The following is a 17,961-nucleotide window of genomic DNA, read 5'->3' as shown; positions in this document are numbered from 1 at the left end:
GGGTAAAACAGATATATAACCTAATATAAAGACAAAAAAAAAGTTTATGCAGAATTATTTATTTTAGATATGACAATATCAAAGCATATGCACATTTAAAACCAACAAAAGGGATCTTTTGTCAACAAAAGATGGGAATGCATATTTGACTATTTACAGAATACAGTTAGACCAGGAGTACTCTTGTATTATACACATACAGTGAGAATAATACAAAAGTTACAAATAAATAAGCAATAACACCTCTTACAAATACAGTAAATAACTCAACTATCACAGTTGTACAGTTTCTAAGTAATTATTATCCTTTCCAACATCACATCTTCCATGTGAATCTTAAACATGAATACATCTCAGTACAAAAACCAATACTGATTATGTTTTTTTCATTTTAAGAATAACTGATCAACCAAGTACCTCAAACAAATGCGGACTAAAATGAGCAGAATAATAATGTATTCATAAAACATTGCCCTTTTAATAATAAGTGCATCTGGCTGACAGGCAGAGGAACACTCAGAGTTCCAGTGACAGGCGAAAGTGCTGTGCTCTTTGGGCCAGCTCTTGGGCAAACTCCTGAGCCTCGTGCACTGCCTGACGATCAGGGTAATGCAGCGCTGCCTTCTTTGTGGCCACAGCCAGTTGCTTGAGCAGTGCACACAAATGGTTACTTTTACACAAGAGGCTCTGGCGGAATTCTGCAGGCTGAGCCTCTTTGTACAGCGTGTTGACCAGCCTCTGTCCCACCATGATCACCAGTTTGCTCTGAGAGATAAACTTCTCTGGGGGTTGGCCATCCTGGAGACAGCAGACAAATCCTCCAATAGCCTTCTGTAAAGCCCCAAAGTACAGCCTGCAGTGTTCTGAGAGAGACAAAGGTCGCTGCTCATCGGTTTCTCCTGGAGCCTCTGACAAAGTGGGTTTCTTATCATTCTATGAAAACAATAGAATCTAATGTTAATGTAATGCAAGATACAGTATGGCAGCTTTACAGAACTCTTCCAAACATACATTAGCATTCATTAAAAAATATAAATATGCAAATAAACAAGCAGGTTTTAGAAAAACAAAGCCCAAACAAATAAACAACACATGAATGGTGCGTCATTGCTTTTGGGACTCACCAATACATTTTCCACTGGATCTTTTTTCACCTTTTGCTGGTTTTCAAAATCAGTCTTTGTCTAATAAAAAAATGGAAACATTATTAATATTGTATCAGTACTAACTGTAACCATACAAAATTGTTACATTATTCAGCTTCAAACAGGGTTCCCATAGTCATGGAAATCCTGGGAAAGTCATAGAAATTGAAAATGCCATTTTCCAGGTCTGGAAAAATCATGGAGTTTTGTAAATTCAGTGAAAGTTTTGGAAAAGTCATGGAATTTTAGTATGTCTTGTTTTAGTATGTCTATGTTTTAGTAGGCTATTATGATTATTTCCAAACGTATGCACCTTTTGTTTAAAACAGACAACACTAAATGCACTGACAATATTTTGAATGTTAAAAAAACTATAATATCATAAGGTGACTGGAAAAGGTTAACATTTCATATTTAACTCTAAAAGTATGCTAAATTGTACACATGTAAGGTGCCATAAAGTCATGGAAAATTCACTTTAGGTCATGACAATGTTTTGAAATTTTGTGAGTGAAAAAGAGTGGGAACAATGATCAAATCACCTGTAGTTCAACATAGTCATCCTCCCCCTCGTTCACATCCTGGTCACCGGTCTCTGGGCCTTTGGGTGGGCTTGATGCACCACTGTGTATTAGCTCTGATTCTTTTGGCTTAAACAAGAGCTTTCCATTTGCATTTATCATAGACACAAGCCTCTTCACATCTTCGGGAATGGTTCGTGCCACCATTACAAATCTCTCCAGCTGGTCTGGTGTTTGAGCTTGGCCTGTTTCTTGACTCAACAGGTCTAAAGTCCAGCCAGCTGCATTCAGAGCACTCAGTGTCTGCTGGAGGACAACCCCTGAGTCCTCCACCACACACAGCTGTTTGTAGAGTCTGGCCTGCAGGTTAGCATCTGTTAGTCTACGTGCATTGCTTTTAATGTCCAGAGCATAGTTGAGAAAACCGTTGAGTGATAAGGTGACTTCTAGAGCTGCTTCCCTGATCTCTTCCAAATGTTTCTCCATGTGGTTCTTGCTCCTCCAGCCACTGCTCACAAAGTTCATGATTTGGGCCACTGCTTTGCAAACCCCGTCCTGGAGCTCCAAAAGTTTTAAACAGACATCTTCCTGCCACAAAAGTACTTCCCTTAGAGGCTCTGGAGAAGGTGATGACAGTGCTAGGGAGTCACAAGAGCTGCTGGAGGAGCTGGAAGCCGTACTAATTCGTTGATTTTGATTTTGGTCATTCTCATCAAGTAACATAGACCCATGACCTGAATTAGTGTGCAGTGATGAACAAGCCTTCTTTCGATATAAAGGTATCTTGGTAGCTTCAGGAGGTTCAAACCTGCACTCTAGAGGGATGTGATCGTCAGACCGAAGATCATATACTGATTCTTGCACACTATTGAGTTGTCTTAAAGGAATTTGAGGTTTTGGTATTAAAGAGGGAGGGCTATCAACAAATCTGGCTTTTGGAACATTGTATAATAGAGGGGATTTTTGGTACTTTTGGACAAGATCTTTCCGTGTCGGAAGTGTGTCATACAGTTGCTGTTCACACATAAGTCTTGATGGACTCAGCTCAGAAATAATCTGAGGAGGACTTTGTCTGTCAGGACTCATCGGAACATCGTAGATCCACTCAGGCTTTTGCAGCAGAGGCAGTGTGCTGTGGCCACTGATGGTTGTCTTTTGTGGGTCTGTGACTGAGGGGATGGGAATATCATAGTTGAGGTGCTGCGGTGACTTGGGTGGAACATCATAAATCTGTGAGAAGACAAATAAGGTGAGTAAATTGTTGTTTGTTTGGATGAATTTGAGCATGCTCTAGAGTATTCTTCATAAAAAGCATCCTTGGATTTTTGACTTCCAGAATCAAACCACAAATACTCGTTCCCTGATAAGACTGTCAGTCATCATTTCCTGTTTGAAAATGTGCCTAATTCTTTAACGGATGGCTTACAAGGCTTAATGTCAATTCTAAATGTCTACTCTTTCTAACACTGCAAATCCACCAAACCTTTTGTTTTCAGTCATTCTGAATGCATGTATGCATGTGTATATCACTTTGACAGCAGAAAATGCCTTGATTGTTTAAAACTGTATCTACTTACCCAGACTAGTACAGAACTACACTAGCTTGTGCCAATGGCTGTATTATTGTAGCAGAAAAGAAATGTATATACTAAATTTTCAATTGTAGATGAGAGCTTTGTGCATGTCAACTCTGAAAAAAAAAGCATGAGCAGATCTGTGACAAATGTTGAACAAATCATACACTTACACAAGAGTCTTTCGATCTTTCACATTCAAAATGTCGAGCTGAGTCAAAACTTTTATGCATTGCTGAAATTTGCAGTGAGTTTTTACGGTATGACAACCGTGGGGTAGTTGATACCTACCAAAAGATAAGAACATTTGAGTTAGTATACAATTTTCATAGTGACCAGTGTCCTTGAACTTCACACAGACACTCACAGGGAAGAAAGACCCTCGTCTTCCTTGGTTCGGGACATCATAAAGCTCCCCTCTGGGCAAGGTGGCCATGTTGAAAGGCTACAAACAAAAATGGTAGACTATACTTTTTTAAAAGCAGTAGTCCCTCCATTCCTTTGATCAAAGTGTTATTTGCTTTTTTGACCTGTGCCTAGGACATTTATGGGGACAGTGTTCTTTCTGAAGCTTGCTGTAACCTGGAGGACCCTGCTACACATGGCCAATTAACACAGTTCTACAACCAAAACCATGCGTGTGAAGTGCAGAGGTACCTTATAATGGGATAGGCTACAACAGAGGGAGATGGCCCCCTGGTGTGCAACAGAGGAAATGGTGTACATGTGAGTGCATTCTAGCTTACTCTGTGCGACATGCCTCCCTACATACATTACTGTATTCTTTTAGTGGGTTGCTGGTTGTAGTAAAAAGTGTCTGAAGTTTGTCTGTGTGTGCGTTTTATGGCCTCATAAAGCTCCCGTGCTGCATGCCTGTCCCATTGAAGAGGAACCTGCTCACATCTGTAAGTGCTTTGACAGCAGGGGGCCACCGCACTGCTGTTCTGTACTGAAAGGGTGTACCTCGCTAGGAATTAACACTTGCCCGCTAACACATATTTCTATCTAAAATAAACCTGACCACAGTAACACTACTTTTTGGAGGTGAATCAGCAAATGGTGCAGTTAGTTTGGTCCAATGCATTGCACAGGTTTTAAACTAAACAAAATAATGTGTCTTATATAAACATTATGGCAAAATTGGAGAAATAACAATGACTAGTGTGTGCAATAAGTTTACCTAAGTCTATGTGAATTCTCCGTCTATAGAGACACAACTTCCAGCATGCACCGGAAATAAGAATCTATTATTTATTATCTTTGTTCCACGGTGAACCACAATTGTCACGTACACTTTGGCTGTATTTACCCTAAATATACGTCATATGCATTTAGAAGTCAGAGAAGCCATAGATGCAGATTACCTTTGTCAGCGTGTATATTTTAATAAAAGCAATATGTACCTCCCTGACCTGATTGAAGGGGATGGTGCTTTTGTGAAACTTTTGAAAGCTCCTGGTTTACCACTTGTTTCACGCTAACCCATTTCCACGGTAAAGATTATGATTCCCACACTTAAAATAACTACACTTTTCATTGTTTAATAAACCTTGAATGAACAAATACTTAATTAATAATGAAATTGTTAATACCTACTTACTTAAGTATTTACTAAGCCTGAATAATTCTTAGTAAACATTTCATTATGAATTAAGTATTTCACCATGGTTATTTATAGTATTTCTCACCTTGTCGCCCTCCTGTTCATCAGAGGCCTGCTTAGAAGTTGATAATTTGGGACTCGCTGACAGAGGAACAGATGGAACCTTATAGACTATCTCTGTCCTCTCTCCATTGCTGGGTTTGGGTGCAGTTGGTATCTGGTAGATGTTATGCAGACTATTGGTGCTGCTTTGATGGTTTGATGGTGGCGTTTTGTCCCTCATAGGCCCAAGGGTAGCAGTGGGAAATCTGGTGGTCGGCGAGAGGAGACGCAGACGGTTTGCAGGGACCAGACCTTGGCGCCCGTACAGCGAGCACAACCACCATCCACTGGTATCCTCCACGCTTTTCTCCATCACCACGAGGATGTCCCCCTTCCTAAAGGCCAGCTCATCAGAGCACTCAGCAGTGTTGTCATATAGAGCTTTGGCCAAGGTCATCTGATTCAAAAGAAACAAAGACAAAACAAAGCAATGAATTATAATGTGCAATTAAGTTAAGAGCAAAAGAAAAAGGGAAGCAAAGCAAAACAAAGCAGCAGCTGTATTGAAGATGAAGTTATGACAGTTTTATATAGTTTAAGTAGTCCATCAAGTACATACAATTGCACTTAAAATAAAATGGTTAAAAAAAAGAAGAAAATTCAGCACAGAGTAACTGCTGTTCTACTGATATAAATGAGGCACACTACATAAACAATATACACATTTCCAAACACAGTGTTAAAGCTACAATTCAAAATGGTGCTCATTAAAGTACACATTTGAACACAGACATGTCAAAGCAGTCCTTTGCCATTTTTCTGACCCCAATTTTTCTAAGATCATATCATTATTTTATTATGTTTGCATTGGGTTTAATAATTCATTAGAATGACCACAGGGCCTAATACAGAGCTAAAATAACACTTCCCACTTTACCACAGCAGTGACAATATTACTCAGTTTTTATATGATGACATTTGAGTGTGGTTTGAGTCATTTTGTGGTCTATTCCTCTCCAAGCACATGCCACTGCTGGAAGTACAACAGGATGCATGTATTATCATTTAGTGAATAACAGTATTGCATACATGTTTTAAGGGCAACAGACATCTCCAGCTTAGTTTAGGCTGTGTCATTATCTTTAGATCAGCTAATGTAGCATTTTGTGTGTATACTATATTTATATATAAAGTCGTATCATAGTATTGTGAAAAGATAATCTAATAGCCTTTCAAAGCAATTCCTAATTCATTGATGAATCCAGTTTGTAATGAAAATTGTAAGTAGTAAGGCAACAGTAAACATCAGATATCTCTGGTCTCAGCTGGGTGTGTTTGGGTGTATTTATGTAACAAAGGGCCCATTGACCATCAGAGGAGCACACGCTCTGCACCTGTCATGGCACAGGCCTGCCCTATAACACACACTCCCTGACTAATCCTGGACTCATGCACCCAGGGCTCAGATCAGCTACACCATCTCTGCTCTGCCCCTGAAATGCTGCACTTGATGACACTCACACTCCCTGTGGCCCACCATAGCAGAACTTTGGGCCTGGCTGAGAGCAGCAGCCTCTTCTTTTTGAGACAAGAGTGTGGCTGGTGGCTGCCACATGCCTGTGCAGACAGCTGCCTGTGCGGCACTTTGCCCGCACAGCTGTGTCCTCAGCCCATCTACTCTTCAGACACACTCTTCAATAACAAGAGAGCCTTTAACTGCAGCTTCAGTTTGTCTCTTTGAACACAATTCATTTATCAAACATGGATGGTACAATCCTTTTATTTATATTACTTAACTGTCCTTCTAATTGTCTTTCTAATTATTTTCAGTATTATACATTTCAAACTAACACAAGCCATCATCAATGTATGCCATATAAAATAGGCTATATTAAGTTTCACACAGTTCATGAACAATGCAAAAAAAAAAAAAAAAAGAAAAAAAAAGTGGCATATGTCTGTAGACTTTCAGGACTTTCTCTAACCTTTGACCTTCAGGAGCCATAAGGTGACCTCAGGGTGGGGACAAAACCTACATTTACTTTCAAGCACATGCCAGGACTGGAGCTAATCTGCTCCACACGACCATCACTAAACACGGCTGAGGTTCCCAGGCCCCCGGGATGACACACTTCACCCTGAAGTACTGTTTTTATATTCAGTCAGGAAATCAGTCTGTAAATAAGAGATTCAACATTCCCACAGTGTAGGGCTGTCACACAAGAATACACTCATCATATTACATATTTCTCAAAAGACAAAGAAAACAAATAAAATTGCACTGACTAGTTTAAGAGACATTGTCTAAAGTCATAAAAAAGTAATAAAAAGTAAAAGAAAAAGGGTCTTTTCAATGCTTTTTAGTAAATGCATTGTCTCATTTATAATATGGATGAAGTATATATAAAAAGTGAAGGTAACTCATAAACAAACAAAGAGAAAGCTGACCTGGTGGCAGTGACACTGACAACACCACAGTCCAGCATTTCCTGTCTACAGTGTCTGAGGATGATTTCCCAATTCTGACTTACATAGAAGACTTTAGAGGAAGAAGTCAGAAAAGCTTGATTAGAGATGGAACTTATATATGAAATATGATGTACTTTTGACATTTGAAGACATTTTGTGGGATGACAGCACAGTGGTTATAGATGAAACCGTCACCACAGTGCATACTTTTGTTATGTCTTTGGGCACGTGATGTGAGATTGGTGGAGCTGCTGTTGTAGATTTAAAGTAGCTTACTATAGGAGGAAGTATAAGTATAGTGAGGGACTCAGAGGTGTATTTCTTAAGGTTACTGTATAAGACTAATGCATTTAAATTATGTGTTTGTCATAGCAGAATGATTTTAGAAAATATACATATATATATATCCACACGCAATTTTCCAATTTGATTTGATAGTTTTAGGCGGGTAGGTTGGTAGGGAGAGTGCATATTTTAAACACGGGAGCATTTACATTTGAGAAAAAACTGAAACTACATCCCACACATTTCAGAACATGTTTGTAGAGGTTCAGCTTCAGAGTTATAGGGTTTTATACACTTTAAGAAACAGTTCCCTAAATAATTGCAGTGTTTGCACCTTTTGTCAAGCATGTCAGTTAAATCATTCCAACATTAGGAGAGGGTCATGGGAATGCAATGCCTAACTAACCCCATGCTCTTTAGTCTTTGATAATGCATGATGGCTCACTGCATGGTTTAAACACATTTCCTGTAGTTTTCTGGCTTTCTTTTTGGTTGTGGTTTTGCTTCACAGTAAACATTTGCTCCCTGACCACCACTGATACCACAGCACTGCTCTCGTAAAGTGCATATATAGAATTGCAATTTTTCTGACAAACAAGATTGCAATCAGACTTTAGCAATACTATTCTGTTCACAGTTCACACTTTAAATGCACCAGAAATAACTGACAAAAAAACTTACACAAACATGTTTGTACAGATAGAAATGTTAACAGTTTAAATGTAGCATTTGTATGCAGAATAAGACGAAATATTATAGAAATTATGGGGCTTCAAAAATGTAATTCTTTGCTATTTGCCAAATAATTGTGTCCATTCATATTATGATTTTTGATTGCAATAGCCCTCATGTTCACAGATTCTAAAAAGAAATAGCCTGAAATAAAATTACATCCAAATAAGGTATGGATAGTGGAAGTGAGATTGCTTAAAGAAGCAATTAGTCATCATGGATTGTAAGAGTTTCAAGAAATAAAAGAGATGCGCATGCGATCTGTGCTTCTCATGGGAAACTGTCAGATGAGGCATTTCCTCCCTCTGATGGCTCATCTGCTTTAAATAGACCTCATGATGAGGCTGGACAATTTTTCACCCTGTCTCAAAACATACTTACATCAGGGCACTTGGACAAATGGACAGAGACGAGAAGAATACTTCGAAAATGTACTTAGTTACAAAATACTGAATACCTGAAGAAAAAGTATTTACTGTATTCTGAATACTTTGACTTTTACAAAGAGTTGCATTTAAATGATAAGGTAAAAACATGATGTATAATTAATAACAGCAATTTTTTTGTTTTGTGTCAAAGGTAAACTATGTAACTTTTTGGTTGTGGGTTCGTCACCTGCTTGTTTCTACGGCTATGTCATTGTTCTCCCTAGAATGTTCCACAGTATGAATAAATGTAAGGTAGAGCTGTTAATTGCAGGTGGTTTTATAACTCAAAAATACCTAGAAAAATATCCATTCTGACTGTAAGCAGGGTGGCCTCTCTCCACAGATCTGATCTGTAACTTGGTCTGGTTTGGTCTCCATCAAGAAAAGTTTAACACCATACTGTGAAACATTCCAGACAACACAATAACATCTCCATGGAGAAAAGCATTTGACAGGCTCTCCACCAGAAAAGTCACACAACACACCTTATATCTAATTAGAGAAGGATAAATCACATGCACACATTACAAGAGTGATTGCTTGCTTTTTCTCACTAATACCATGCACATCAAAGTCAAAATTGCATGATCAATTATCGTCATGTATTTGTTTCGATTTTATTTATTCTGAATACCACCAAATGAAAAAGTAACTGTACTGGAATACAAAATTAGTATATAAAAATAAATAATATAAAAATTACTTATAAAATACTGCTAAAGTAGGAGTAACCCTCTAATGTTCTTGTGATACCTCAAATAACAGTAATGACAGTAACTCGTCAACAATTTCAGCCTATGCAATTAGGCTGAAGTGTAGTAGCTCGTAGGAGAAGGACTGGTCCACAATGTTAATGACATAAGGAGCTTATTTCTAAAGAACAGTGTTAATGAGGCTCATAAAGTTCTGGTGCAGATCAGAGCTCTCCAGTTACAGCCTACAGCTCTGCAAGGAACAGAGCTGACAGAGCAGGTAACAAAGTACATGAAAGTGGCTTGTCTATACAATCAAACTCTATTATAATACAAGGGGAATAAATTAGCTTATAAACTATATCAAATTTCAGTATAACATAAGAGAAAGTACTAGTTCGAAACCATAAGTCATGATCTTCAGTTCCATCACCATTACTGGATGAGAATAAATGCAGTTATATTAGCATGCAAAGATCTCTCTCCACACCAGTTGCCTTGGGGGGGGGGGGGGGCCTTTCAACATTATAATCGCTGACAGAAAATCAAATAAAATCAACACACTTTTGACTAGAGCCAAATATGAATTCTGTTGCCCACACTCTTAACACTGACCCACTTTGCACTTCTAAATGTGAGTTGCATCGTGAAGGGCATTTCACTTTTGAACTGTTGCAGCAATAATAATTTTAAAACTTTTAAAATAAAAATACATTTATCAAACATCACAAGTGCTAACATCACAGAACAGAAGTACAAAGTATTAAGAAAATGTTACTAAATGGTACTTACTACTTAATGGTAATACTCATTAAGACAACGTGTTGTAAAGCTTAGAGATAGTAGTTGAATAAGCTACACTCACCATGTTTGCTGTGGATTCACAAAGCTCAAGTATAGATCCTTCACAGATGTTATAGACTCCTACATAGTCACAGTCAGCTTTAGTGTACACTTCACTAAAGAGCCTGGTTAAGAATGTCTGTCACTAAAAAGCAGAGCGGGGGTGGGACCAAAAGCCTCAGCGCTGCTTGGCTGATGATCACATTTCCTTCACAGGTCCCTCCTACTTACCCGTAATTTGCCATGCCACTGTTGTCTTCCATCACTTAGATTAATAAGCAGAAGTCACGGTGGCTTACTTTTCCAAATAAACAGGGGGTTTTGTGTTTTATTCTTACTTCCTTTTTTATTAACTAAGCCAACTTCTAATAATGTTGCTGCCTTGGTTTAACAAATCAAATACAAAAGTAGTTTTTTTTAATGCCTTAAGTGAAAAAACAGAACCAAAGAATACCAAACATTCTGTAGATAGTAGACTTTGGAGCTCTTTGAAACACATTTTCATCTATCATAAACAGTTCATGTTAATAAAATAATTTTGTCCAAAATTTTGGCAGAATACTAATATGTTACATTCTCAAGTAAAAAAGAAAAAATAGCAGTAGACACAGAAGTTATAGTCAATTATTTTGTTTTTGTTTTTTGCACAAATTATGAAAGCCAAAGGACAGATTCACCTTCACTTGAGTTGTAGTTTTTACTGCAGTTGATGGGGGTTGTTCCAGGATCTGATTCTTGCAGCTTCAATGGGTGTTGTCTGGACAACACAGGCTGCGGTGGTCCCTAGGAGAGGCTGCTGGACTGTGGGAATGCAAAGGGTGAAGGCATGCTGACCCATATGTCTTGAGTTCACTCTGCAGACATGTTTGTGTTGTAATTAAGCCATTTACTTGTGTTTTTGTCATTACTCAGAGAAGTTTATATAGTGCCTTTAGAAAAACACACGGCTTTTAAAAATCCATTACCTGTTCCCACCAGATATCAAGTAAACATGATTTTATTATTTCAATTACAAAAACACCTAAGATCAGTTATGTTTATTGCATGATACAGCTACATCCAAAATCTGTGTTATTTTTATTTTTTTTGCTACAGTAGCAAAACTTTAATGGCCTACTAGTAAGCTATAGTTGTTGTTGAGTGACACATTAATATACAATAATCTTACATAATAGATTCAATATACACTCTAGTTATCATTTGTTGATAGCTAAATAATTAATGTAGATGAAGGAATGAACACACAAATAATTAATTGAAGTGAAGTGAAACCATTCCAAATTCCTCTTTAGATGTTTATTAAAAATTATATCAATAAGACATGAACAAAATATAAAAGTGAAACATTTACAGTCAATTGAAATCACAAATTAGCTTTTCTTCTCTTTTTCTTCTCAAAACAATTTGGGAAGTTGACCGATTTAAAAAAAGCCAGAAGAGATGGCTCAAAAGCAAATGTGTCCTTGGTAACTGAGGCTCAGTCTGTGGTAGTGCGGCGGTACCAGAAGCGTGCTCTGAAGTCATCACTGCAAGTCATGAATCCAGGGTTGGTGGGTGAATGCACAATGCAGCGCACGATGTTGTTGTGTCCCAGAGACAGCAGATTCTTCCTTTCTGCAGTGCGTGAGTCCCAGCAGCATAGGCTGATGGTGCGCTCGTCAGGCAGCAGCACATAGTCCTCTGTGTGGTTGAATACTCCCTGAGTACGGTGCATCTGACGGCCACTCAAGCCCGCGCCTGCAAGACAATAACAGGATTATTTTTACAAAAATTTTTTCCATTTTCCATTTTTTGTACTTTAGAGTTACTGCTTTTGCTTTCCTTTGTATTGTAAGGAAAATTAATCATTAGATTCAAGATTCTATTGCCCCCGTCATGGAAAAACAACACATTTATGTTTAGAGCATCAAAACACAGCTGTATTGTTGTAAAGTGTAAAATCAAGGTGCAAAAGCCCATAAATAACCCCTCTAGGATTAGGTATGTTAACTTCATATGAGCTGGATATGCAAATATTTCAGATAAATAGCACCATCTGCTGACAGATACTAGTTTAGTGTGCTTTACTTTGTATTATTCAGATATAATTCCTTACACATAAAAAACATATTCAAAGCCATCTTCTAGGAACATGTAGTCATTCCAAAATTAATAACATAATTCTTACCTGTGTACTTGACCAGTGTCCTCCCAGTGGAGATCTCCCACAGCTTGACCACAGAGTCCTTGCCACTGGATAGGATGTACTTTGAGTTCTTGGAGAAGATGGCAGAGCAGACTTCAGCTCCATCATGAGCCTTCTCAAAAGTGGTGACACAGCGGTTGGAGACGCCGTCCCAGAGTTTGATGCTGCCGTCTTTGCTGCAGGACACGTAGCTGTTGGCTGTGGGGTTGTAGCTGACGCCGCTGATAGTGTCAGTGTGCTGGTCCAGGGGATTACACGACACAAAGCACTGGAATGTGTTGGAATCGTATAGACGCAGTGTGGGGTGCTGTGTTCCCACCAGCAGGAAGTCTCCAGAGGGATGAAACGAGATTGCACGTAGCATTTCAGCTTCCTAGACCCAGTCAGAGATGAAGACAAAACCCAATGAACCTACTGGTTTATATTACCATTTATTATGATTTTGGGGAAAAGTGTTTGCTATAACAAATAAAGAAATAAAAGGATGAGGGTACCTGTACATATTTAAAGGCTCTTTTTGCTGAGGGCTTTGAATAGTCAAACAGTTTCAGGGTGTAGTCTCTTGATCCAGAAGCTAGGATCTGCTCTGTGGGATGGAAGGCCAAGCATGTGACTTCATCCACGTGGTCATACAGTGTCCTGATTACAGGGTGGTTCTCCATGTTCTGCTGGGCTGTTTCATTCATCATTATCTGCCATGAGGGAAATAAAATGTTAAATTGATATCACATTAAGTACATACAGACGTGGACAAAATTGTTGGTACCCCTCTGACAATGAAAGAAAAATCAACAATAATCACTGAAATAACTTCTAACTGATAAAAGCAAAAATAAAAACTCACTGAAAAATGTCCAATAAAAATTAAACAGTTTTTCCACCTGTGGTTCAACAGAATCATTAGAAAAAACAAAATAATGAAACTGGCCTGGACAAAAATGATGGTACCCTTAACTTAACATTTTGTTGCACAACCTTTTGAGGCAAACTCTGCAAGCAGACAATTTCTGTAACTGTCAATGAGACTTCTGCTCTGGTCAACAGGTATTTTGACCCATTTCTCGTGAGCAAACTGCTCTAGTTGTCTCAGGTTTGAAGGATTCCTTCTCCAGACAGCATGTTTCAGCTCATTTCACAGACATTCAATAGGATTGAGATCTGGGCTCACAGACCGCTGCAGAACAATCCGATGTTTTGTTCTTATCCATTCTTGAGTGTTTTTAGCTGTGTGTTTTGGGTCATTATCCTGTTGGAAGTCCCATGACCTATGACTGAGACCAAGCTTTCTGACACTAGGCAACACATTTCATTCCAAAATATCTTGATAGTTTTGAGATTTCGTTGTACCTTGCAAAGATTCATTACACCATGTGCCAGATGCAGCAAAACAGCCCCAGAACAAAACCAAGCCTCCTCCGTGCTTCACAGTAAGGACAGTGTTCTTTTCTTGGTCTGCTTCATTTTTGCCTCTGTGAACATAGAGCTAATGTGTATTGCAAAAGAGCTCTAGTTTTATCTCATCTGGCCAAAAGACATTCATGCAGAAGCTTTGTGGCTTGTCAATATGTATTGTGACAAATTCCAGTCTCACTTTTTTATGATTTGCTCTGGGCAGTGGTGTCCTCACATGAAGTCCACTTTGGCTCAAACAGTAACGGATGGTGTGATCTGACACTGATGTACCTTGCCCTTCAACTTCACATTTAATTTGTTTGGAGGTTGTTCTGGTCTCTTTGGTTACCCTCCGTATGATCCATCTCTTTAATTTGTGATACATTTTTCTCTTGCAGCCACATGCAGGGAGGTTGGCTATAGTCCTGTGAACCTCAAACTTCTGAAGAACATGTGTAACTGTAATCACAGGAACATCAAACTGCTTGGCGACGGTCTTATTATCTTTAACCTTTAACCTTTAACCTGCTTGTCTATCATTTTCTTTCTAGTCTCCTGACATAGTTCTCTTCTTCACTTTGGGCAGACTGACTGAGGACAAGTTTGAAGACACCTGTGATGCAGATTAGAGACACACCTAAGTTGAACATGTCCCTATTGTTCAGTTACTTACAACCTTTTCTAGGGGTACCATCATTTTTATCCAGGCCAGTTTCATTAGATTTTTTTTTTTTTTATATATAATTCTGTTGAACAACAATTCAAAAGCAGTGTCTGATTTTCATTGATTATTTTCCAGGATTTTTAAAATTTATTATTGCTTTTCTTAGTTTCAAGTTATTTCAGTGAAAAATTTAGATTTTTCTTTCATTGCCAGAGGGGTACCAACAATTTTGTCCACGATTGTACATGTTCCTGAATTGTCAACCAAAAATCAACCATTAGGATAACGTATATAATGCATTTCTGAAACTACTGTTATAGTCAGGCCAATATAAAATGTCATCTTAAAAAGGTAACTTTCTGGAGGTGGCACGTCTCCTGCATGATTCCATGGAAACAAAAAGTTAAAACCATACTTCAGAAGATTCTTCATGGAGATAGACACATTATATGCCATATTGTGGGCGATATAGCTAAAGGAACAAATAGAGTCCGGTTTGTGGAGATGCAAGCCCGCTCAGAGTAAGAAGTCAGTGGAATAAACACAACCAAAATGAAAAAAGAAAAAAAGTGTAATTTTTTGGCTTACAGCCACAGTTACATACACAGTTGTGCATACTTCAATAAAAATAGAAAATATTGCTTGATTATCAGTGAGTGTGTGTGGTCAACAGAGCTCTACACATGTTGTAGAAATCCTTGTGTATTATCCCACAACAGTGCATCCTTCGTCCTATTTTAAGTAATGTTTTGAAGATAACAGCAAATAAACTCTAACAAAACTATGTATGTTTGCCAAGTTGTAATGTTACTTAATCTATTTTTTAACACTTAAGTAACTGTGTAGAGCATCATTACACTCTCTCACCTCTATGGGCATGGCACTTTTGGCCAGCATGCGTTCTGTGTCCAAGATCTTGATGGAAGCGTCTGCAGAGCCTGTTGCGATCAGCTGTCCATCACGGCTGTATGTGGCCACTCGACACGGTCCTTTGTGTGATGTGACATAACACGTCTCATACTCGGATGCCTCGGGAGACATGGTCTGCACATCCGCGTCAAACTCCAGGTCAATGCCCACTCCTGGGGCCACTGTGTCAGATCGGCCAATGGCATACTGAACTGCACTGTCATCATTCTCCAGCCCTGGGGCAAATGCAGAATATATTGCTTGTGATTTTTTGCTTCACTGATACAATAAGCAAATACAAAACAAGCAAATGTTAAGATCATACCCATTTTGGCCAGTTGCATGAGCTGCTCAGATGGAGACACAACGCTCTGTGGTTTGACTTCGGTGATGAGACTGTTGGCAATGTTGGTGTAGCCATCGTAAAGCAGTTGGCTTATTATAAGTCTATACAGGTGTTGTCGGTCTTTCAAGGTTGGTTTGGGACGAAACATGTTGACACACACGAATAGGTAGCCTCAGGCCGAAATGTCTGCAAAAAAAAAACAGCGTTAGCACAAGCGATTCAAGACAAACACGTATTACATGCAAATACATAGTCAAACGTTTACTTGCAGGATATATTCCGATATAAATGTAGCTTGCTTGCTTGCTTTAAGCCTCGTAGCAGAATTAGCTTAAACGTAGCTAAGCTAATAGTGATGGAGAATGAATGGGACTCATGCTAATCAAGCTAGCGGTATGGTTACAATAGCAAAGAACTGTGCAATTTGATACAGCAGTTTGGTGTCTGAAGTATTGGCTGACAATACTTCAGACAGCATACTCTGCATACACACCTTAAAGAAATGAAGTTTACAGTCACAGAAAAGTAATGACTGTTCAAGGCGATGAAGCCCAAAGTTTTGGTGGTGCTCCCAGGCGTCCACGCGCGTGACGTTAGACGCAATTTTACGTGTTACGTCACAATACGCGCTTTAAGAGAGCGAAAAAAGCATGGCTCAAAAAATAAAATAAAATAAAATAAATTAATAAATTAATAAAAAAAAAAAAAAAAAAAAAAAAAGCATGGCTCTAAAATAAGAAAAGACATCAAAGCAATGCTTATTGGTGATGTTTTACAAACGTAGTACCTTCTAACTTAATGATACATGGCCTAATTGAACATAACCAATGCTGATCTTTCACATTAGACTGTTTGATAGGGGTGGAACTTCCCAAACGTACCATATGATTTACTGTACAATCCTTTGAACTGACAACATATCATTTGAATTGAGAATTGAACCACTTTAACATTATGAGGCCATTTGTGTAAAAATAATGGTTGCAAACTCAGACAAAAACACACAAACAAAACAAAAACATTACATTGTGAAATATAATTTTTTATTGTTTTGTGCCGTTTGCTTGCTTGCAAAATTACCTACCACTACTTACCGCTACTTCATTTTGGTGCTAGCCTAAATAATAATTTTTTTCTATAATTTTTTTCACTTAATTCTCAAAAATATCCTTTCTTCAGGCCTATTACTCACACTATTTCTTAAAACTTTTCTTTTAATTATCATTACTGAATTAATAATGCCACATTTTAATGAAATTGTGTTTCAGGATTTAATGTGTGACTGAACTTACCCAGTGGCTTATCTTACCCTATTCTCATGTCAAAGATCTACAGCATAAATTCATTATAGCGAGGGCAGTCATTCCAGGCTTCTAAAATCATCAGAACAAAGCCGTTGATGAGCATGTGAAGATGGGATGACACTGTAGCGTTTCATTGCCCACCCACGCACAGTCTCACAGCCACCACGTCCTGCAATGTGTGTTATCAGTTTAAATATGGCCAACCATCAGATGTATTCACAGCTATTCCATAGCAACACCAATGAATCAGCCTAAATTATTTGCTATTCTTGTTTTCAAATGCAAAAAGAATCCAACAGCATTAATACAGTATGACAAAGACTTAAGTGGGTGGCGTGGAGATCAGTGCAAAACAGGCCTATTTACAGAACTGGTAATGCTCAAATGGACTTCTCATTCTCAATACCCTCATGCATTTATAAGTTATAATTTTTGATATATTGTTTCTAATCTCAAGAAAACTGCTTTTGTCCTTGAACACAACAATGCAAAGATTACTTCCATCCTGTAATGCTGTGTATTGAGATTGGAAATGTGTGTGATAGGAGGTGTCCTGTTGTCATGACGACACACAGAGACAAAGCATGCTCTCAGAGGAGCCGCTTTCTGTTGCTGTGGAGATGAGCAGAGTTAGACCAAAGGAATGATGCACTGAATTCAGTTTTTGCAAAATACTGTTTGAAGGTGTGATTAATTATTATACTTATTATAAATCTTTTTTTTTTTTTTTTTTTTTTTTTCCACTTAGATGCATTTGGCAAGTTTTATTGTGGACCCTTCTGCACCACATCTGTGGTCTATTATTACAATAATATTATATTATAACT

General features: G+C 38.3%; 2 protein-coding genes across 4 annotated transcripts; both read right to left on the bottom strand.

The window, feature by feature from the left end:
• Positions 1 to 39: 39 nt before the first annotated feature.
• Positions 40 to 10,485, bottom strand: cass4 (Cas scaffold protein family member 4). Of its 3 annotated transcripts, XM_020935856.2 has the most exons (7): positions 10,357 to 10,485; positions 4,929 to 5,342; positions 3,608 to 3,685; positions 3,414 to 3,527; positions 1,688 to 2,896; positions 1,125 to 1,184; positions 40 to 933 (listed from the first exon to the last, which is right to left on the bottom strand). In XM_020935856.2, exons 1-7 carry the CDS (start codon positions 10,357 to 10,359, stop codon positions 517 to 519), a joined length of 2,295 nt encoding a protein of 764 aa, XP_020791515.2. In that variant the 5' UTR covers positions 10,360 to 10,485; the 3' UTR covers positions 40 to 516. The 3 variants fall into 3 exon arrangements, with proteins under 3 accessions (XP_020791515.2, XP_020791516.2, XP_020791517.2); XM_020935857.2 differs by lacking the exon at positions 3,608 to 3,685; XM_020935858.2 differs by lacking the exon at positions 10,357 to 10,485 and having other exon boundaries at positions 3,608 to 3,705; positions 4,929 to 5,070.
• Positions 10,486 to 11,600: 1,115 nt separating this feature from the next.
• On the bottom strand, positions 11,601 to 16,440 carry cstf1 (cleavage stimulation factor, 3' pre-RNA, subunit 1). The gene is made up of 6 exons (XM_020935889.2): positions 16,324 to 16,440; positions 15,810 to 16,016; positions 15,443 to 15,720; positions 13,014 to 13,211; positions 12,502 to 12,892; positions 11,601 to 12,071 (listed from the first exon to the last, which is right to left on the bottom strand). Exons 2-6 carry the CDS (start codon positions 15,976 to 15,978, stop codon positions 11,812 to 11,814), a joined length of 1,296 nt encoding a protein of 431 aa, XP_020791548.1. The 5' UTR covers positions 15,979 to 16,016; positions 16,324 to 16,440; the 3' UTR covers positions 11,601 to 11,811.
• Positions 16,441 to 17,961: the final 1,521 nt, after the last annotated feature.

The sequence above is a fragment of the Boleophthalmus pectinirostris genome, unplaced genomic scaffold (genome assembly GCF_026225935.1).
Source record: "Boleophthalmus pectinirostris isolate CB_2022bp ecotype Guang Dong unplaced genomic scaffold, ASM2622593v1 HiC_scaffold_3, whole genome shotgun sequence".
NCBI lineage: Eukaryota > Metazoa > Chordata > Actinopteri > Gobiiformes > Gobiidae > Boleophthalmus > Boleophthalmus pectinirostris.
Note: the sequence above shows the minus strand (reverse complement) of the source record. Positions and strands in the feature narration are given on the sequence as shown.